The following is a 21923-nucleotide window of genomic DNA, read 5'->3' as shown; positions in this document are numbered from 1 at the left end:
TCCGTTTACAGACCAAAATGACAGATTTCCCTGTACGGTTAACGACCACTTTCTGCGAACAACAACAACAAAAGCAACAGAATAATATGTCCTCCTCGGGCTTAGATTTTCCGCTGACTTTTCATCATTGCTTTCTCTAGATAAATTATGGCGACAGAGAAAATCGTTTTATGTGATCATCTGCACCGCATTCGGCTTTTGCTACATTTCGACGTGCAACGTTGATAGCCAATCAGGAGGCGCTAGTTCCTTGGGGGCGAGACTTTCAAATTCAAAATTATTTGATAATTATTCTGTTTTCAAGCCGACACGCAAAAGCACAGCACATGTTGCAAACATTGCTTTGCACTCTAAAAGAAACCTTGCTCTTTCAGCAAATAGCTAATATTACATTACCTGCATCTTAATCTTTACCACAAAAGTGAAGAAATGAAGTTCTTTAACCGGCCACGGAGATCGTAAGGTAGGCAGACACAACTTATACTTCTACTTCTACTTTCAGCTCAAATACAAACCTGACAAAGCCTGAGATAGGTATTTGACTTTTATTGTTTTAATTCCACCTCGTGTCAACATATTGTTCTCATGTTTACATCTAGTTAATTTTGTGTCATTGAAGAAATTTCTGTTGGAAGTGAAAACCACGCCGCAAGGTCAAAGCTACTTTGGCGATTATTAATGTCCATGACAAATAATGCACGTGACAAGCATGGAATGCGACCCTGAACTTGATCGAACTTCAGAAATTGAGGGGCGCGATTCGGTCCAAAACTCGATGGATCGGTTCGATCCGACCGGAAACGTTTCGACAAAACTGGTCCACTTTTTGAGGTGGATCACTTTTTCTAGTTGGACCGGTCGGAATTGGTTGAATGGATCGCGCCCAAATACTTGTTTCAAATAATTAAAGCTACTTGCAAACGGATGCAACAACTACCAAACATTTTTGGCCCAACAATGTTGGGAGTTGTTGCGTCCGTTTGCACCTGGCTAAACTTTTGACCGGTTTCAAACTTTGCGCAGCAACTCCCAACAACACTCAACGACGTACAACAAGATCTAACAAGGTGTGCAAACGGACGCAACATGGAACATATGTTGGGAGTTGTTAGCCAACAATGTTGCGTCCGTTTGCACGGGGCTTAAGCAGTAAGCCTAAGCACTTTTAGGGTCAGTTTATTACCATTTTATTAAGAGCGATTCTATTGAAAGCCTTGTATGTTAATTCTTATGCAACAGAGCGACGACTGATAAGAAGTCAACTGGACTGCTCATCGGCGTTAGACTAGCCTCCGGTTGACATGCGTTGCTCAAAGATGTCTCAAGTTTCCTTAAACTCCCTGATATCTAAATATAACCCAAGGGTGACACAAAAATTGTTGGGAGCCTCCTTGATACAGGGGGAAAGCTATGGGCCACCATTAAAAAAATCACTACGTGACTGAAGAGCAATACCATTGAGTCTTCCATTCTTATTTTGTTTTTCCCACATTAGTAAGATACTGCGCACCTCAATGAAATAAACAATACTATAACAATAACTGACGCTTCGAGCTGATCACAGTGCAATGCTATCGAGAGATTTTTGTCTCAAAATTAGAAATTTTAAAACTTTCATAAATGGCAAAATATGTACCTTCAAAAAACAATGCCTCTTAGCGCGAGTCTATCTTCACTTTTGTTATCAATGACTTAAAAAAGGACAAAAACAGACAACAAAACCAAATTAAGTAATCGTAGACGACGTTTCACAGTCACTATTATTGATTCAGCTTTAATTTTTTATAAAGTTGCCGCTCTACAATGTACAGCGTTTGACTGACAATTTAATGAATTGGAAAACAAGAAATTTGAAAAATGTATAATCAACGCCATAGCAGTTTTAAACAAAACTACGGTCCAGGAATTGAAAGGATATTTTTTTTTGTTTGCACCCAGAGTGACGCAAGGTTAGTATTTACTCGCGGTATTCGTGCACGCGTGAATGTACTACTCTGATTGCAGCCGCTTTCGGACTTACAGCCCCAATTATAAAAAACAACCCTTACAACTGTAATCAAATCCATCTTTTGGGTCTGTCGGCTAATTTGTCTTTTATGATGATTCGAATGATACGTCCTTCAGTTTTTAGTGCTGATAACTGGAAAATTCAACTGGAAATTTCTTGAATTTGATTTTGCCCATTAGTGGAACTTAAAGAGTTTAGATATCGCCACGAGTGCGATGAAAACAAAAGAAATTCAATTTTAAATGATAACAAGAAAAAAAGGAATTAGTTTTCTGAAAGATTATATTTTCCGGTGGCACTGAGGGTTAGCTGTCGACTAATACAACAAAGAAAAATTTCATTTAATTAGCATATCTCGTGATCCAGCTGCCGTTTTCCACATCTTTTAAAAGAGCTAGTTTTAGCACACTGACGTTTAATTACAAGCCATTTTCCACCCTCGTCAAGTATTCTTAAAAAGCTCTATATCCTGTATGGATGAGAAAAAGCTTTTGCTATAACAGCGGTAACGGTCTTCGTTTGAAGAGGTGAGGTTTCTGCTATAATATTTTATCCCATTGTACGGTGTCCGGATTTGTATTCCCGCAGCTATCTCGCCCGTACTGGGACAAATTGAAAAAGAAAAAGAATACAGTAACTGTTAAAATATAAAGGTCTTAAATTTCAGTTAACCTGTACGAGAAGCATGCAAAGCTACATTGTCCATGAAGGCGCTCATGGAAAGAAATTTAAAGAGAAAAGTATAATTGTTTAATGTAAAGTTAAGAAATAACAGAGGATATTGGTTCAAGTCACGATTTTTTCCTTCTTTCTGAATTAAATCAGAACTAAAAGCGATCAAATAGCTCATAAAGCTTCTGTTAGCTTATAGAGACTAAAACCGAACAGTTAAAATTAAGGAAGGTTGAGATTTTCGTATCTTTTTAAAAAACTAGAAGAAAAATATGAAAATTAAATATAGTATTAATAGCAACGTTATCAGATTGCATTTTATGCATCCTCTTTGTATGCAACCAGAGCTGGGAAATAATCGTTTATATAAATATATTTGCATTCACAGCTGCTTTTGTACAAAGTAATAAACGACAATAATACATTGTTGGAACCATAACCTAACCCCAGTACCATCCCATAACTAAAACAAATTACTTATTTAAGACAAAGCAATACACCACCGCTCCATTATCATTATTTTTTAAAACAGCGTTATATTACTGCTTATTTACCTTATATCAAGATTCAGTAGGGGGAGAGGAGGGGAGGGGGGTACTCCCCATAATGGCCTATACGTGAGGCTCCTCCAGAAAGGAGTCCCTTCTGCATGCCTCAGGTATGTAAAAGGGCACCAAAGGGCTAACAGATGTATTTTATGGCTGTGAAAAAGTCGAGAAAGCGTTCTGGTTTTCTATTTTTTTTTTCTTTAATTTTATGCTCGAACGACAGAGCATTTACGCAATTAAAAGGGATACAAAGGTGTAAGCTAGGTATAAGAAAGGGGTACCATTTATCATTGAAGTTATACGAAAGGGGCTCGGCCTTTTCTGTCAAAAATGGTATAAAAAGCATGATGCCCTCCGTATAAAAACTTTGTTGAGTACCCCCTCCTCCGGCCAAGGCTTTGCCCTCAGTGAAAGTTAAATGTTAACAATGGGTTGGGGGGGGGGGGGGGGGTAATAAGGTGGGTAGTTTCCACAGATTCTGATGACGAGCCTTCCAACTTTTTGTTAGAGAATTAACTAATCCAGGACCCACCTGAAAAATTCAAACCGTTTAAAGAAACAACGAGAAGGCGATTAAACCACACCATTAAGCAACCACCATCGAGGTAACGGAAATTTGCCGCTTAATGGAGATTTAACTGTGTACTATTGGAAATCTGATCTTTTTTTAAAGCTCTAGTGTAACTGTGATGTCATCATCATCATCATCATCATCATCAATCTTTATTTATACACGAAATCGTATCATTTTACATGGTCTTCCTAGGAATCGTGTTTAAAACTAGACTAAAATACTAAGACTAAAAGACTAAGGAACTATTGACTATAATGTTAAAAATACAAAAACTTACATTATGAATAATAAGAGTTACAATGGGTCATGGTGTATTAGAAAAATCTTTCCCATGAATTGAAGTTTTAAAAACATTTAAACTAGGCAGTTTTCTAATCTCTGAGGGAATCTTGTTCCACAGAACAGATCCTCTGTAGTGTAGGCTCCTTTTTGCAGACTCAGTTTTGGGTCTGGGGACATAATAATTTAACTCAGAATTTCTAAGATTGTGTGAATGTACATTTGAGGTGTTGGTAAAGATCCGCCTCAGATACGATGGGGAAAGATTATTATGGATTTTACACATTGTCACAGCCAACTGTTTAAGTCTTGCATATTCTAGCCTTTCCCAGCCAAGCTCATCCAACAAAACACTTGAGCGAACGTCATAGTTAGAAAAGGTGAGAATTCTAGCAGCCCTATTCTGCAGCTTTTGAAGTTTGTCTGCTAGTCCCTTATTGATATTACCCCAAACGGCACCACAGTAATTAAAATATGGCATTACCAGTGCATTGTACATGTTCACTCTAGTATCAAATGGTATAAAATGACTTACACGCCTTAAGATAGCAATAGCAGCGGATATTTTCTTTGAAATGGTATGAATGTGTGGGCGCCAGTTCAAAGATTCATCAATTTGAACTCCAAGGGATTTATGTTTAATTACTCTTTCTAAGGGTGTATTATTGACTTTGACTGTGAAGTCACTATTTATTTGGGATAACTTAAATTGGCTCCCTATAAGCATGTATTTAGTCTTCTTAACATTTAAAGTCAATTTGTTTGCTGACAGCCATGACTGGATTAAATTCATATCATAATTCATTTTATGTTCAAGGACAGATGGGTCTTCTGCAGATGTGGTAAGGGTAGTATCATCTGCATACATTCTGGGTTTTGAAAACAAATTACATGAAGGGAGATCATTAATATAAATGGTGAATAAGAGAGGGCCTAAAATAGACCCCTGTGGAATACCACATGTTATATTACAGAAATCAGATTGAACTCCATCAATGAACGTTTGTTGCTTTCGGTCAGATAGATAGGACTGGAACCAGTTAAGGGATTGAGAACTGACTCCATAGAGTTTAAGCTTTCCCAGAAGGATAGCATGATCCATGGTATCAAAAGCTTTTTTCAAGTCCAGGAATATCACACCATTTAAGAGACTGTCGTCAATATTCCATAGCCATTCATTTGTAGCCTCAAGTAAAGCTGTTTCAGTGGAAAACATAGGTCTGAAGCCAGATTATGATTCAGTTAACAAGTTATTATTATTTAAATATTCATATAATTGATTAAAAACAACTCTTTCAATTAATTTACTTACTACAGGCAGAACTGAGATAGGTCTGTAGTTGTTAGGATCAGTCCTGAGGTCTTCTTTAAATATTGGCGAAACTCTAGCTCGTTTCCAAGCATTTGGAAATATTCCAGTGGTAATTGACTGATTTATTATAAAAGTTAGACTGCGAGTAACTATGGGAGACGCCTCTTTCAAGAGACGTGCCGAGATGTTATCAAGACCACTGGCTTTATTACTCGGTATTTTCTGAATTAAATTGAAGACCTCCTGGCATGATACTTTTGCCAAATTAAAAATGTGTTCTGCGGGGGTAACATAATCAGTAAAATTACTGGATGTATCTTTAATTTGAGAGGCTAAGGAAGGTCCTATTTTGGAGAAATGTGTGTTGAGTATATTACTGATTTCAATGGGGTCAGTATTTACAGTATCCCCAGTGTCCAGCTGAGTTATCTTATTAAATTTAGGTTCATTTCCAATTAGTCTATTAATTCCTTTCCAAGTATTCTTTATATTTCTGCGGTTATCTTTGAAGAAGGCATTGTAATAGTTCATTTTAGCATTCTTAATTTCAAATGTTCTATGCCATTCTTTACCACAAAGGTAATAGTAGGTAAATAGTATCTTAAAGATAAGAGTATTACCTTTCAAAAATTCATTTCCTGTGCTTTAAAACGTCGAACTCAATCCTTTTAATGGGATATTTTTTCTGTAAAAATGAAACTATCACGAAGCTACGTTTTTGGCATCTAAATACAGAGAACTGGATCTAAAAATAAGGCGCGCTGTTGTTTGCCCCGTGAAAAAGATCTCTCCTTAATTTCATGAACTACATACGTAAAAAAAATGTCCCAACAGTTTTTTTCCCCCACCCCCAAAATATTTTGCGATCCACTTATTTCTCTTTAGATTTTTTTGAAACGATCACACCCTCAATTTTACTGAGACCGCGTTTTTTTAGTTTCCTGCGACGTAGTGGGAGGGAGGAGGGATAGGCTGGGAGGCTTTCCCTCTATAACTTCAAAGCCTCTCATATCACCGTCACCAAAATTATACGGAATAAGTTACTCCTCATTTCCAACTTCTAGGCATAACATAATATGATAAGATATTAATGACGTAATATGACGTCATTGTGATGTTATGTTGTTGAATTTATTGGCGGAATCTAGAGTTCCCTCAAAGTAGATGTAAAGCGTAAAATACTGAAATAATAAAGGTGTCTGATAAAATCAAGATGGTAAACACATAAATAATCTTTTACAGTAAAAATGAAGCTATATGTGACAAGGTGAAAGCACTCTCACGACACGCTTGCACGACACGCTTAGCGTGCCGTAGATCACGGATATGCGCATATTAAATTGAAAAAGCAAAGACGGACACACTTTCCTTTGTTTTGGTAAATTTAACACGCTAGATCTTTTGCTTTTTTGCAGCGTGCGATATGTCACGGTATGTATGCGAATTATAGCATGCTTAGCGTGCATTTTGGGTAAGACACGCTGAACACGCTTGATTACTAAAACTGCTAAGATGATAAAAATGGCTTGGGTTTTCAGCATTGGTAACTGGTCGAAGTGAATCAAACATACCAATTGAGACTATTTTGGAATTTGATCGTAACCGTCGCCATTTGAAAATCACCACCACGACATCATTTTTTACCAAAAAAAGGATTTGGAACCATACATGATCTTGGATCCGCGATTTTGAATGAATTAAATGTGTTCCATTTTACGTAACACTATTCAGGGCGGGCTTTTTTGCTTCATGTGACGATAAATAAATGGACCTTACTTTTTTTGAGTTTATCCTCGTGTTAATTGTCCTTCGAGCCTCGTTTTGGGGTAAAGATTTTTTTGTAGTCTGCTTATACATGCAACGAAGACTTGGAAGTCAAAAGAAGGTGGGACGGTGAAGGTGACTCCTCTTTATATAATTTTTTTTGTAACGATGGGATCACAATGATATCCACAGCGATCTTCATCGAGGTCTTTTTTTTTGTAACAGCAGACAGTCGGTAAATAAAGAGCCGGTATCCTTTCAAATTACGATGCGTCACTTTCTTGACAATTGTGACTTTCTATTCGACTCCGATAAACACTTCGATGGATCCTACCATCCGTTATAATGAAAAAAAGTAGTTTCGTTTGATTACCTCTGGACCTAATTTAGCCGTGAGCTAATTTTTGGCCCAAGATATTGATTTGTCACTCGGACCTTCTGTCTAAAAACACACAATATTTGTTCACCCAGAGGAAATCGCATACTGAATATTTTCTCATTTCCTTTGTAACAGATTCCTGCTGTAAACAGTATTGACTTAAAAGCAACAGAGACAACACCTGCCAAGCGAAGAACAAGATGTTATCGGAAGAATCCCTAATTTGACTTGTACCAAATACAGAGAAATTACAGCTTACAAATTAAAGTAACACGAGGTACTACTTTACAAAAGTAGCTTGTATGGCGAAATGTCCGCTTTAGGCTAGTCGTGGTAAGAATAAATTTAAACGTTTATATTCCTATCAATTATTGAATAATTCCATAATACAAATTTTCTTTCAGTGCTAAGTAGGTCAATTTCAGACCACCGCCAGTTAATTCGTTCCAATGTATATGCGGCGGTCGCTGGCAGTTTTGAGCTCTGACTGACGCCTCGAGCTCATGATGAAAATTACCGACAGCCTTCTATGGTTATCAAGTAAAGAGAACAGTCATATTGCTTTGCAGTATTCGACATTTCCCTCAGATCCGCTGGTCTTTTACAGCAGCCGGCAAGTTTTATATACATAGCATGATCTTGATCTGGGGAAGTATTCAGTCTGATACGTTGTACAATATGATGTCCATTATTTGCACGGCTTATAACGTACAATTTTGACATCACCAATATCTCCCGCAAAGAAACTTTTATAAAAGTTTATATGAAATATGATCAAGTTCTCATAAAATGTTTTTGAAAAGCATTTTAATAATATTGTGATTAATTCGTCTTCAGAGAAACTTACAACGAAAAGGCCTGCGTCGATTGACATAATTGTCTTATTTTAACTGGACAATGTGTGAATCGCAGTTTCTTAACTATTGGCCGATAACAAGGCAAAAAAACCTCTACAACCACTTTTGAAGGCATATGGGGGATGTATTTACCAAAGAACTGTCGATAAAGTTAAGTTGTACAGAATGGCACGTTGAGTGCATGTACGTGCATTTTAAAATATTCAATATTAAATTAAAGTTTTTACGTCTCTTTCATATCCCGCAGAAAAACGATGCAATTGTACCACGTTCATTTTATTGCTCTATTAATAAGCTACCAACAATATTTGTTGAAATGGGTGGAAGCAAGCTGCCCTGTAAAGGAAGTACACGACCCAGAGCGGCGATTTGCCGTCTTTGAACGAAGGATAATAGGTATGATAAAACCTTCTTCACCGTGTTCCACGTCGCCCGCTCCACCATTGTTGTTTTCTTTGTGGTAGGGGCGAATAAAAATAACAAAATAAAAAACAAATGACTTAATAGAAAACTAACAACATGTAAGGGCTGCATATAGATGGGTTTCTTGCATAGGAAAAGAGTAAGACAAATTCGACTGTCATTCCTTTCGATGCCAGAACCGATTTTAACCTTATTCAGACTAGACCACTTGATTAACATTAACTTCTTGAATTCCGGATTCCACGTCACAGATTCCGGATCCCAGGTACTGGATTCCAACCTTTGTCAGTAGAACTTGGATTCTGGATTCCATACCAATCGCTAATGTCCTGAATCCCATTAGTATGGTGGCCCAAAAGTGTCACGGCAATTTCAATTTGTTCAGGGCAATTTCAATTTTACTCACAACAATTTCAATTTGTTCAGGGCAATAGGCCCTTTGCAGGTTTCCATTCACGTGGTACAAAACCGGCATATTCGGACGCAAACGTCGCACTGGGACAAGACAGACAAATTAAATTACCATTTAACATTATGCATGCCTTTTGTTAGTCTTGCCCCAATGCGACTTTTGCGTCCCAATATGCCAGTTTTGTACCACGTGGATGGAAACCTGCAAAGGGCTAATTTCAATTTTACTCACGGTAATTTCAGTTTGTTCGTAAGTAAATTGAATTTGCCGTGCGTAAAATTGAAATTGCTGTGAGTAAATTGAAATTGCTGTGAGTAAATTGAAATTGCCGTGAGTAAAACTGAAATTGCCGAGAACAATTAAATTGAAATTGCCATGAGTAAAATTGAAATTACCGTCAACAAATTGAAATTGCTGTGACACTTTGGGCCACCGTACTAATGGAATTCTGGATTCCTTGAGCTGTATTCCGGATTCCAAAGCCCAGGATTTCGGATTCCACAAGCAAACATTCCCCGGATTTCGGAATCCGGATTGCCTTTTTTTTACAAGGGGAGAATTTTCAATGTTTTCAGAATATAGAAGTTATAATGACGAAAATAAGCAAGATTTATGCATTTATGAGCTTGTCTAGTTCATTCGTGATCCCAAAAGACTCGTCTGATACCAAAACATTGGCAAATGTATTTAATTGGACTGAAAACTATCGATTGAAAAATCTTACTTTAATGAAATAGGCCTTTTGCACGATGACGTCTATAATTTACTACGAGGACCAGAATTCATTTCGTTTTTTCTTTCATACTTAAACCTGGTGATCCCAATGATGTTTATAATAACAAAAGCAATATTTCGTTAAACATTTTGCACAAAAATGCAAAACCCTGAATGATTCTGATAAAATTAGTAAAATGATGCCATCGTGCAAAAGGCCCATTGAAACACAAAATGATGAAAAATCTCACACGAAAATAATTAGATCTCGAGATGAGACTAAAAAAAGTTCAAAAGGACTGAAGAATATTACTCAAGTAGCATTAATATTTATGAATTCGAGGTCAGCGAGGACATTATTGAAAAAGGGGTCTGGAAGCCATTTAAGGTAAGCTAAGGTACCTTCAATGGATCTTGTTTTCCTTGAACACGTTTTCTATGAAGTTACAAAATCAATAATGTGTGGTTTCGCTCTTCTATATCCACTAGATAAAGCCTTACATAATTTTACGATCCATACAAGAAATGTTCGATCGCAAATAGAGTGCTCCTTGTGGTGTTTGCGGCACCAGCCCTGCCGATCTTTCAATTATCAAAATGGAGCGGGTAAACTCCACATCTGTGAACTGAACAACGAGACAGCACTAACGATGCCAAATGACTTGGTGCATCGAACTGGCTTTGCATATTTCGATTTTGGAATGGTAAGGATGACATTTCTGGTCAGCCTGTATGTATCTAAGGTTCACCAATTTTCAAATTATGGATAAGCGCTTATTGAAAGGGCGGAAGACGGGTTTTTAAGGTTAGGTGAGGTTGTGACGTCATGATTTTGGATGGCCGCCGTCTTGGATCCACCTCGGCTGAATTGGTTAGCTTCAGAGAACTACGAATGCTTGGCATTACTCAACGCTTAAATGATCTTTACCTATAAAATCATCTAGAAGGAAAAAATATCTCTCGCCACAAAATATTCCAAGATAAATTTCAGAGATTTGGTAATATTTAGTTAAAGAGGATGAAAGCAATGCTTGGCAACTGGCACTGTCCCGGTCCGCAATTTTTCGAAGAAAGAACATGCTATTTTTAGTTTATGCTCGTTAACTTTATCCTTTACAGTATTTTGATAAATATATTACATATATAATGGCCATTTTATCAGTGTTTGATCACTGATGAAACTAATCCTCTATCTTCCTAGAATCCTTGCCTAAATGCGAATTGTCAAAACGGCGGGACTTGTTATCAGGCCCTTGAAAGACCTTCCGCATCATATATGTGCCAGTGCAAACTGCGTTACTATGGAAACTACTGCCAACACCTCTTGGGTAATTATCACAGAAACCTGTAAAATTTGTTTTACCAAGCTATTAGAGCTAGAAAATAATATGAGCTAGGTATTGCATGCCCATACAGTCTGGACATTATTTATAGATATTTATTTATCCACCATCTATTTCGTTATCCACTTTTTTTCAATGTCGTGTAGTTAACTAGTATAAACTCGATCCTGGCCTTGTAAATTTATACTTTTATACTCTGAGAGAGCCCAATATTTATAAGCCTTGTGGTTTTTTTTTTGGGGGGGGGGGGGGTGCTTCCTCACAACATTGCTTCTGCTTAATTTCTGTATTCTTGTCTTTTGTTTTTTCTGTGGTGAATTAAATAAAGTAAACTAAACTAAACCTCGTCTATAGCTATCCACTGTGTTTGACAAAATAAAGAAATCAAATCCGTGCAGATCAAGAAGATGCAATTGTGCTTTATTTCCCTTATGCAGGATTCCGTTTTACAAATTCCAGCTCAGGAGATAATGCTTCTGTTCTAGTGAAGGGAAACGCAGAGATCAACTGTTTGACTGTTTGTCTGCGATTTAAGGCCACTCAACTTGAAAATGGGATTGGCACGTTGCTATCATTCGTCAACAACGATTCTCCTTTTGTTGTGCAACTTCATGTTAAGAGAACTGTTAGAATTAGAATGAAAAATCATAGCAGGTTAGTTATTTTTGGATATGTTTCCTTTTCCTAAGTGAATTTATCAAGCAGAGTAGCATGATGGGAACAGACTTTTAATGAACGTCATCTTAGTGCATAAATCTACTTTTGTTAACTTAAATTTTGACTTTGAGGACAAATAGACCCAGGAAGGAAAATATACATCTTTCCACAGCTAACGAAGACCAAAGAGGTTGTCAAAGGGTTACTGTAACTTCACCCCCCCCCCCCCCAAAAAAGAAAAGCCTGTCCCTGCAATTAAAACATTTTCAGAGGGTCCCAATAGGATTCTTCAATCCTGTAATCCCGACCCAAACTTCCGTGCAATCCCGTAATCCCGAGGGTTATTTTTGGTATCCCACTTCCCACGCATACTTTCAATCCCGAAACTCGTCCCGATGTAGCTTTTAAATCCCGAGTCCCGAGCTTCAAATAAGGGAAATTCTGGGTCCTGAGAAAGCTATTGAAGGCCCCTCTTCTAGGACAACTTCCTACAAAAGGTCCCTCCTATTGAACTTGGTTTATGTTTAATTCACTAGTGACTTCAAATATGTATCTCTGTTGGATAACACGTGGCATCACGTGTGCTTCACGTGGGAAAACAATGTTGGAAATCTATCACTATATATCGACGGCCTACTGATTGGACAAAAGCAAAGTGTACTTTTGGGACACAGCATAAAAAGCTCTGGCACGCTTGTTTTGGGTCAGCTACAGGAAATAATTGCAGGGAATGTCGTCTTGAAAGAATCGTACCTTGGAGATATTACTGATGTGAATATGTGGAGCAGTGTGTTAACTTGGAGTTTCATTAGTGAGCAATCACGTTTGTGTTATCGTGATTCCGGTGACTTACTCTCTTGGTCATCATTTTCCAGTGGGTTTCTTCAATTTCATAAAAGAGAGGGTAGCATTCCTGCGGAGTGTAGAGGTTTTGGTGGGTGCATTTCCATACAAACGATGCAAGTTAATAAGTAATGGTAACAGGACTGAGTGGAGTCCAATTCGTTCTGTAATCATAATCGTGATTAACAAAATCGGAAGACCGCGTAGCGGGATTTGTTTAATCAGGAGTATGACCGAATTGGACGACACGGAGTTCTGTAATATACAAAATTTGTAATATGTTAGGCTCTTTTTTAAATCAAAGCACAAGAAATTCAGTTTTTTTTTGCCAGCTGCGAAAAAAAAAAGCCATTTAAGCGCTCGAGTGATAGCGCGTACTGCCCAATTACTTAGGCATGAGGCGTACTGTCCTAATACACTGTCCTTGATAGCCAATCAGATCTCAGAGTATTGTTATAGTTATAGTTATAGTTATAGTTATGGTAATAATAATAATAATAATAATAATAATAATAACGATAACGGTAACGTTAACATTGATGTTGATGATGATGATGATCACGTGATATCTATGAACGTGAACTATCCAATGCTAAGAATAGGTAAACTAACTAACACCTTGTGTGTTCTTATCCAGATCCTTCTTCAACGTTTGATATAGAATTTCCAAGGAGGACCAACCAAGACTATGTTCTGCTAAAGGAAGCCTTGCCAGCGCTAAGTGCTTTCACAATTAGCCTATTTGTCAGCTTCACAGATCCCGGGGACAAAACGTATTTCAACTATTTTGCCCAGGGGAAAATGAATGAAATATTTTTTCACGAAAGAGCCGGAAAATTCTATATATGGATCAAAAAAATGTCAAGGTTGGTCAAGAATCTGCTAAATCTTGTTACCAGAAAATACAACAATAGTTTTTTAGTCCAGATAAATCGAAACGCAGTTTACTCGTAGTCTTAGCCTTCGTCCACGAGCCAACAATAGCTAAATAGCGCCTCGCTTTCATGATTGAACTTTCTTTAGTGTTTCTTTGACAAAGCACGAAAACGAAGGCTCTTTTTTTGTTGTTATATTTTCCTTTTTTCCGATTTAAATAATTATACTTTTCTACGCATTAGAAATCTGAATTCCAAGAAAAGCAATTGGACTAGCTGAGTCTCGTTCATACACGCAAGGTTAGGAGCAGAATAACAAATTCAGATGAGAGCCAGCTAGGAATAATAACAGTATGATAACAAACCAACCGCTGCCCGGTTAGCTCAATTCGATAAGCGCCGGTCTACCGAGCGGGAGGTCGGGGGTTAAAATTCTGGCTGGACCAAACCTCAGGGTCTTAAAATAACCGAGCAGAATGTGCTGCTTTTGTTTTGACGTCTACTAATTGTTAGACATTCTAGTCTTCTCGGATAGGAACAAAAAATCGTAGGCTCCGTCTCACAGCTCTTTCTCTGTTATGATTCTTGTGGGACGTAAAAGAACCAACACTGCTGTTCTTAAAGATTAAGGGGCGTAGACCTTGTTGGTGTGGTAGAACCTTTCATTGGTTGGGTGCGTAATGAAGGGTTGATATCAATTGGGACGCAAGTCCTGTTTCATCCCCTGTCGCCGTGTTGAGTCTTCGTGGCGAATTCAGTAAAGTAAAGTAAACAAAATAAGAAAAAAATAGCCTGAGAAAGGAGCGGACATTTCACGACGCCACCACTGGTTTCCCATCGAAATGACGTCTGAGAAACGAGCGCAGAAATTCCATACTGATGACGCGTCACTACCCAGATCTAGGTAGTACCTCTGATTAGTTAAAGCCAATTTCCCACGCGGCATGACCAATCAAAAGCACTACCCAGATCTTGGTAGTGACACGCGTACACTCGTTTCTCGGACGTCATTTCGCAGGGAAACCAGTGATGGCGTTGTGAAATGTCGGATGTTTTCTTAGGCTAGAAAAATCGACCGTTTGGCATAGTCGAACGACACCATCCAACTAACTCTAGGAGAAAAAACCTCCTGATGAGGAATGTCTAGCCATTTTTGTGGAATTTTTGCATTTGATTCCAGGTCGCACCAATTGCAGATCTCACCGAACGCTTTGTGGCATCATTTAGCAGTGACCTGGGAAAATGTCAATGGGAGCTACGAGATATTTGTAGACGGCAAGTTCAGGGAAAGAGGAGAGGACTTGGCGAAAGGAACTCTTATTATTCCGGAAGGAAATGTTGTTCTCGGAAACGACAAAGATTCCCATGTACCTGCCGGCTTTGAAGCCAGGGATGCGTTCGTTGGAAACATTTCCAGAGTTAATGTTTGGGATTATGTGCTTCCACGTGAAACCATAGAGTTACTTTCTCAGCGATGCGGGCTGGAGAACGGCAAAACGGTTGCGTGGAGGGACTTTAAGAATGGATCTTTCAATGGTGAGGCCTTCATTCGGGAACCTTCATCCTGTCAGCGAGTGGAATAATTTATGTGAGAGCTTGTCATGGTGGTCATCATTTCGGCAACTTGAACTCTAAAGTTGTTGACTGATTGGTCAAGTGCTGGAATAAAAGGAGTCAAAACACGCGGAAATGAGTGTTTTTGCCTTGGAATTGCAATTTATGATGTGAAGATTCTTTGGAGCTGTACCTGAACACAACTTGTTCGAAGATCACAAGAACGTGGAAAAGAGATCGTAACTCTTAATATTATTAAAAGTTAAAAAAAAAGAGATAGAGAATGCTTTGACGCCACGCTAAAATTTCAGCCATTAGCAGATTCGCCACCTGATGAAAACATTCGCACGGGAGATCAAAACGGGCCTCGATCGAATTGAGTACGTGCGAACTAAAATAACCTTAGCGACGCGAATGTCTGCCTTGCTGAATCCAACACAGCATTTATCTTCTTTACAAAGGACCCACAGATAACGCACGACAAGCAAATCGGCAATAGAAAACAAACTGTTTGGAAAAAACAATGTACACTGAGTGAAACAAATTATTAAATAATTTACATTTTCTCTTAGGAAAATAATCGTCCCCGCAGCACACGGTGTGCATAGTTTGGCATATTGCCAAGAGTTTGACAATAGTTTTGCTCTCAGTTGTCGAGCGCCAAAAAAGATGTTACGCAAAATTCCATGATCTCGTGCATGAGATAATTAAGGGTAACATTAAATGATACATAATTCCGTTGCATATTTTCGGAAAGGAAGTGATTTCTTAAAATCTTATTGAGCAAAAGGTCCGCGAAACAAGTTGCATCTTTTTACGGTCGAACCATAAAAGGGCAGAGTCTAACATCTCCACGTGCAAACCGCGTTCTATTTTTAAAACCCTTGGGTTAATTAGATTAAGTCGTATTCTCTCATACACGAACCACGGAAGCGGCAAATTCCAAAGCTTTCACGTGCAAACTGCGTGACAATACAACTCTCATGCCAGTAAGGGCCTGATCACATCAGCCGGGAAAGCAATGCGCATGAACAGTGTGTTACTCGCTGTACTGTTTCTCGCTTGGCTCATTCGCAGGCCGCCAGGCAAACGTGATTACTTGGAAAATTTCCACCCGGGATCCCGGCAACACAATACCGGGATCCCAACTAACCGGGCTGGCTCAGTTGTAATATAATTGCAATAAAAGTTGACTTATGTTGCGTTTAACTAAGGTGCCTGGGTCTCTATCTGTAAAGAGAGCCAGCCCGACTCATGTAATCAGGGGCCCGTTTCTCGAAAGTCCCGATAATTAACGGGCCCGGTAAGCTGTTTCTGTTTACATTAAAGACCGGGGTTTCAGTAGTTTTGCATCTAACATGATAAAACTATTAGTTAATGAAACAAAATGGAGTAGTTTTTAAGCCAGGACCCGCTCTCTTACTCTCTTTATTTCTACTTGAATATTTGATTTCGGGCCCGAAAAGTTACCGGGCCTTTCGAGAAACGGGCCACAGGCCCTTAGTTCTAGCCAGATTATACGCCTTCCCCTTGACCTCACCGATTTTTCAAAGCCCAAAAGCACACACACAAAATTTCAGCCACCCCCCCCCCCCCCCCCCCCCAACATATTTATACCCTTTTCTATATTAAATAAACGTTTGGCCTTATCCATGTCCATACAAATACTATCAAAAATAAGCGAAAAACCATCCTTAACAGAAAGCCTAACAACGCTTAAAATAAGTACAAGTATATTTTCGACTTTTGATAAGACTTATTACAACCACCACTTCACTTCAACACAGTACCTCCCAAAACAATTATTTTTTGTTACTTCATATTAAATTCTACGAGAAACAACTTTCAATGATTAACAAACTACAGCCATTGTCTTCCACTTCACACATCTCAATCAACCACTAAAATATACAACGCTACTGTACTACTCACACATCCCTAACACACATAAAAAGCTTCACACACACCTAGTGCCTCGGCGCCCAATTATACGCTTCCATAGCGTCTTGTTGAGAACATAAAGCCATTTGAAAGACATGAAATACATATGAAATAGCTTTTTGCGAGGCCCTTATTTACTGGTTCACTTATGGTTAACCATGTGTCATAGGAAACGTAGGCTTTGACTAAATAAAGATTGAATGTTTGCTCACTTTTTATACGAATAAGACCGCGTGCTTATTGCCTGCGCCTCAGGAAATGCTCGGTTACCTACACTGAAGGAATACCGATTTCTTCCTGAACCAAAATAAAGCGTATTGCCAGGCTTTTGTAAAAGAAATATGCAGGAAGAATCGTTCACTTTAATGTGAGTAAATCAACTTCATTTTTCCTTTAGCCCATCGTCTAACTATAGTGTTAACGGGCCGTTTAATTAACTGCAGAATATTAGTCGCAAAATAGTGACACCCCACTTGAAATACAGTGATTTAAATTTCATCCACCTGAATGGTCAATTTCCATTCTGAAAGACTAAAGGAAACAATGGTCAATTAAGTCAATTTCGATCAGGGCCTTTCCGGCATCTGTGTGCCATCCTCTTGTAGCGTTTTTTTGTACCAGTACTTCCCCGCGTCCGACGCGTATTCATCTACAGCCTCCTTGAACAGACTCAAAGCTTCTTCCCGCTCCCCTATCCTCAAGTAACAATACCCCAATAGGACACATGAATCGCCATACGAGAACGCTTCTAATGACCTCTCACGCTCGTCAAACAGCTCCGGCAGCAATTCGAGAGCCATTCCGATTTGCCCATTGTCGACGTAACAAGAGAACAAGAGATAGAGAGTGAAAGTGGGCACCCAGTACTCTACCTCCATACGCGCTTGGAATTCCTCTTTTAGAAAATCATCGGGGGTGTGGGAAGTGTATTCGTTGAATACAATGAAGGAGCACCAACATGGCGTGGTCCGAGTCTTTTTCAGGACGACGATGGCCTCATCTAAACGCCTCTGGTCGTACAGGAAGTTGGCAAAGAGCAACGCACTGCTTGCATCGTGTTGTACGGAGGTGAGAATCTTGCTAAACCCTTCGTAAGCCTTGGCCAAACTTAGCTCCCGCTCAGATTCACTTTCGGCTACTTTGGAAGCTTCGTGCTGCAGCCTTGCTAAGTTGGTGGTCACCATCATCATCATTCTGTGAGTAGGAGTTTGCTCATCATTATTCGTGTAGTAATAGACCAATGCTTCCATGAAGCGAATGAGAAGTTTCACTCGCGCTGGATGCCCTTCAAAGGGAGCTTCAACCATCGTCAGTTCGTTTTCAAGCGACTTGAAGTGCGCTGCAAGGTAGGCCATGTCAAGGAACTTCCCCTCTGCGGCGTAACAAAAGCCGAGATGAAAAAGCGCCTGCAAGAACACGCTCTTCTCCCCGTCAATCGAGTCGTGCTTTGCCACAAGACGGATCCCTGTAGCGTACCAATTGCTCTCCTTTAAGGCGTTGTCTTCATTTTTTGGTCGCGAGAGTGAAGACAGGCGCAGGTAGAGATCGTGATATTGGATCAGAAAGGGAATTGGGTCGTTTCGGATGGCCTCGAGTTTCCCGATCCAGACGCCGAGGTTCTCCTTTTTCACAAGTTCGATCAAGTTGTACTCTGGCACGAAGTAGTTCGATATGCGTCCTTCCCTCAAACAGCTTATCTCTTCGTCTAGTAGCGTCAGAAAACCCCGTCCCAACGTATCCATGGTCCATAAACTGGAGTGAGTTTTTTCGCACGTCCAGAGCAGAATCGTCTTGAGATGATAAGATGTCAGTCCCTTGGGTTCCTTCAGCTCCATATGGTGCAGTGCTTTCACAGCCAAGTAACACAGCCTCTGCTCCTCGCGGAGACTTCGTCCCAGTTTTATCTCTGCAAGGGCGAACGACATCCGCCACTCCACGTCCTTGTCCTGGCTCAAGGCATGTGGTTTTGGAACAAGATGAATACCTGCGACAAAAATAGCAAGACTTTTAGCTTACGATCGTGTCTCGCATCATCGAGCGAGCCCAATATTTTTCTTAGTGGGACATTTGGGTTAACGTACTGACAAAAGTAACACAGTCGATGTTACAAACTAACTAAACTACGCCGCTAGGCGACGAGAATCATATTATTATCGTACCTAGCTAAAATTCAAAAAGGCGATGGGAAATTTGGCGACTCGTAAATCACGGTTGAGTAACAATGCTTCCCTGTTACTGTTGCCTACAGAGCGCAGGCACGTTTAGGGTGAGTGCGCGTCTATTGAAAAGCCAAACAAGTTAAGCCACTCATTGGATTATAGCTGAGACGTGGCCTCGTGTCCTTCACGGCTCCGATGTAGTCTCGTAATAACTTAAGCCCTCTTCTCAAACTCATTAATAATTCATAAAGAAAATTCAAAGGAAATTAATGTTTAATGAGTGTTGGATATCAGATGAAAAACTGCTCATTTTGGCATCCTTAATTTCTCCTTCAAAAATGATTTTGTGTGAGAAGAAATATCAAACATGAGACGCAGTGTTTCATCACCAGATGAAACACCTCGCACTTCGTAAAAAATACTCCGCTGCGCGTCGTATTTTCAACTCTCTTCTCGGTGTTTCATCTGGTGATGACACACTGCGTCTCATGTTTGATATATTACTTCTCATCTTAGCAATAAAAAAGGAAAACCTGATTTCATGATGTCCTCTATCAGCTCACTGCTGGGCCATTTTGCTGGTCGACTCCGTTCTCGCCATTCGCTCGCCTCTTCGGGCCACTCAGCACAAACCGCGAGGATCTCGTCCAAGTTCAAGGAAAATTCCCTAGATTCAAGGAGGGCGGCGGCTCTATCCTTCGAGGTGTCAAGGAGGAAAACGGAATGGTCCAAACTGCTTGAAAGGTTTTCAAACATCTTTTCCTTAGCTCGAGCAGATGAATAATACAAGCCTCCATTTCCATCGGAGCTGGTAGGCTTTAAAATGCGGCAAAAACCAGGTTTAAGGTCTCCATTCTGCCTCCAGGTCTCCAATCTGGCACCACGCTCCATCTCAACACAACGCGCAATATCCACGTCAAAATTGAAGGTGACCGGGAAACTCTTCCCGGTATCCTGCCGCCTCATCATGTTCGGCAAAAACAAGCCCTCGGCTAAACTACCTGATTGCAGCATGTGTCCCGAGCTGCCGTCCGGCTGGGGTTCTCGTGAGTGGCAGAGTGCTAAGATTTCCCCCCGTATGTCTGGCAGGAGGTATTTGATGATAAACGAGAGTTTCAGAGATGCCCTCTCGATGATATTATCAGTACCTGTGGCCACGTTTGACATGACGAAGCTGCAGCAGAACAAAGATGTCAGTTATTCCCCCTATAGATATAAACACTGTACATGACTTCCCGCGTCACAAAAGCGGCACTTTTGGCTGGGTATTAGGCTAGATGGGCTTGTTAGCTTACTCAGATGGCTCTTGTCATCTCAGATAAAACTAAAAAGTGCAATCTATTAATTTATACCCCTAATCAAAATCCTTTTTTCAAACCCTCCTGAACGAACATAACATTGGAAGATAGGGAAAATGGAGGAATATACAACGAGAATAAGAGAAGAAATTAAGCTCTGCTTCTTTATCTTCTTAATCTGAGGTATAACCTCACAAAGAATTCAATTTAGCCATATGCATTAACATAACTAGAAATACGTGAATCGCAGGACCTCGCGGATCGAGCACTTTGGGGAAACGGCAAGAAGTAGGAAGAAAGGGAAATAAGGCAATAGGGAAGAAAATTAATAACTGGAAAAAAAAAACTGACGCTATTTAAAGAAACCAAACAAACTTACAATAGCAAAAATAATCCTGAAAAGAAAAAAAAAGAAGCGTTTTTTCGACCGGAATCGAACTCAGGACTTCTACCTGCTGGTAGCTGATGAAGCACTTTAGCACTTCGGAAAAGAGTGATAACCTGGGACCCAAACTAAGCGCGCGCTCATTTATGGGATTGCTTGGGGGACAAGTCGAGCTGCCACCTTGAATTATGACGGAACATGCACATGCAAGTTGTTGTTCTTTTTGGTGGACAAATAAATTCAGGAACTTCCCGGTCCGTGCTTACTTACCTTTGTACGAGATGCGTTTTTCTTCCGGTTGATCCAAGGCAAAGAAACCATCTCTGAAGCTGTTTCACGGTGCATTCTTCTTGTTTTTCTCGAGGTAAAATTGTCCAAGGCACATCCTTTCCCCTCAACTTCACGTTTTTATGTTTTTCTCTTCTGTCAATTTTACCTTCCGTTTTGCTATTTTCAGCTGTTTAACCCCGCTGAAACATTCCAATTCACTTTCCACCACGTTTGTTTACATTCACAACCCCCACATAATCCCATAAATGCGCGCGCCTAGTTTGGGTCCCAGGCTATCACTCTTTTCCGTAGTGAGCTATAAACAATAATTCAAAGCTATTTTAAGGAAGAATTACTGGTGTTTTTACGGTAAAAGACCGAACTTAGACGCATTTCATCGCGTTTAAAGAACATATGCCCAACAAAGGCGATACGGGATAAGCTCGTATGGGAGCAAAACATGTGTTTTGTTGCCTCGATTTTCGCTCACATCTTAAGGCTAATATCCAAATCGCTTCCATTTTCTCTCAAAAGTACTTTTGCCTTCATAATTTATCCCAAAAAGCACTTATCGACTCCTAAAACGGGCTTTAAAAAAATCCAACCAAACAGAAATATGACCAAAGCGAGACGACGCTTTCGGTTCCCTGGAAAAC

At 39.6% G+C, this 21923-nt stretch overlaps 2 protein-coding genes across 2 annotated transcripts; one reads left to right on the top strand and one right to left on the bottom strand.

The window, feature by feature from the left end:
- The first annotated feature begins 7584 nt into the window (after positions 1–7584).
- LOC140922737 (uncharacterized) lies at positions 7585–16784 on the top strand. The gene is made up of 8 exons (XM_073372756.1): positions 7585–7869; positions 8641–8789; positions 10432–10646; positions 11144–11270; positions 11723–11939; positions 12479–12876; positions 13423–13651; positions 14841–16784. The coding sequence occupies exons 2-8, from the start codon at positions 8648–8650 to the stop codon at positions 15241–15243; spliced, it is 1731 nt and encodes a 576-aa protein (XP_073228857.1). The 5' UTR covers positions 7585–7869; positions 8641–8647; the 3' UTR covers positions 15244–16784.
- A 202-nt stretch (positions 16785–16986) lies between these two features.
- Positions 16987–20070, bottom strand: LOC140922555 (uncharacterized). The gene is made up of 2 exons (XM_073372532.1): positions 19848–20070; positions 16987–19139 (listed from the first exon to the last, which is right to left on the bottom strand). The coding sequence occupies exons 1-2, from the start codon at positions 20068–20070 to the stop codon at positions 17722–17724; spliced, it is 1641 nt and encodes a 546-aa protein (XP_073228633.1). The 3' UTR covers positions 16987–17721.
- Positions 20071–21923: the final 1853 nt, after the last annotated feature.

This window comes from Porites lutea, chromosome 13 (assembly GCF_958299795.1).
Source record: "Porites lutea chromosome 13, jaPorLute2.1, whole genome shotgun sequence".
Taxonomy (NCBI): Eukaryota; Metazoa; Cnidaria; class Anthozoa; order Scleractinia; family Poritidae; genus Porites; species Porites lutea.
Note: the sequence above shows the minus strand (reverse complement) of the source record. Positions and strands in the feature narration are given on the sequence as shown.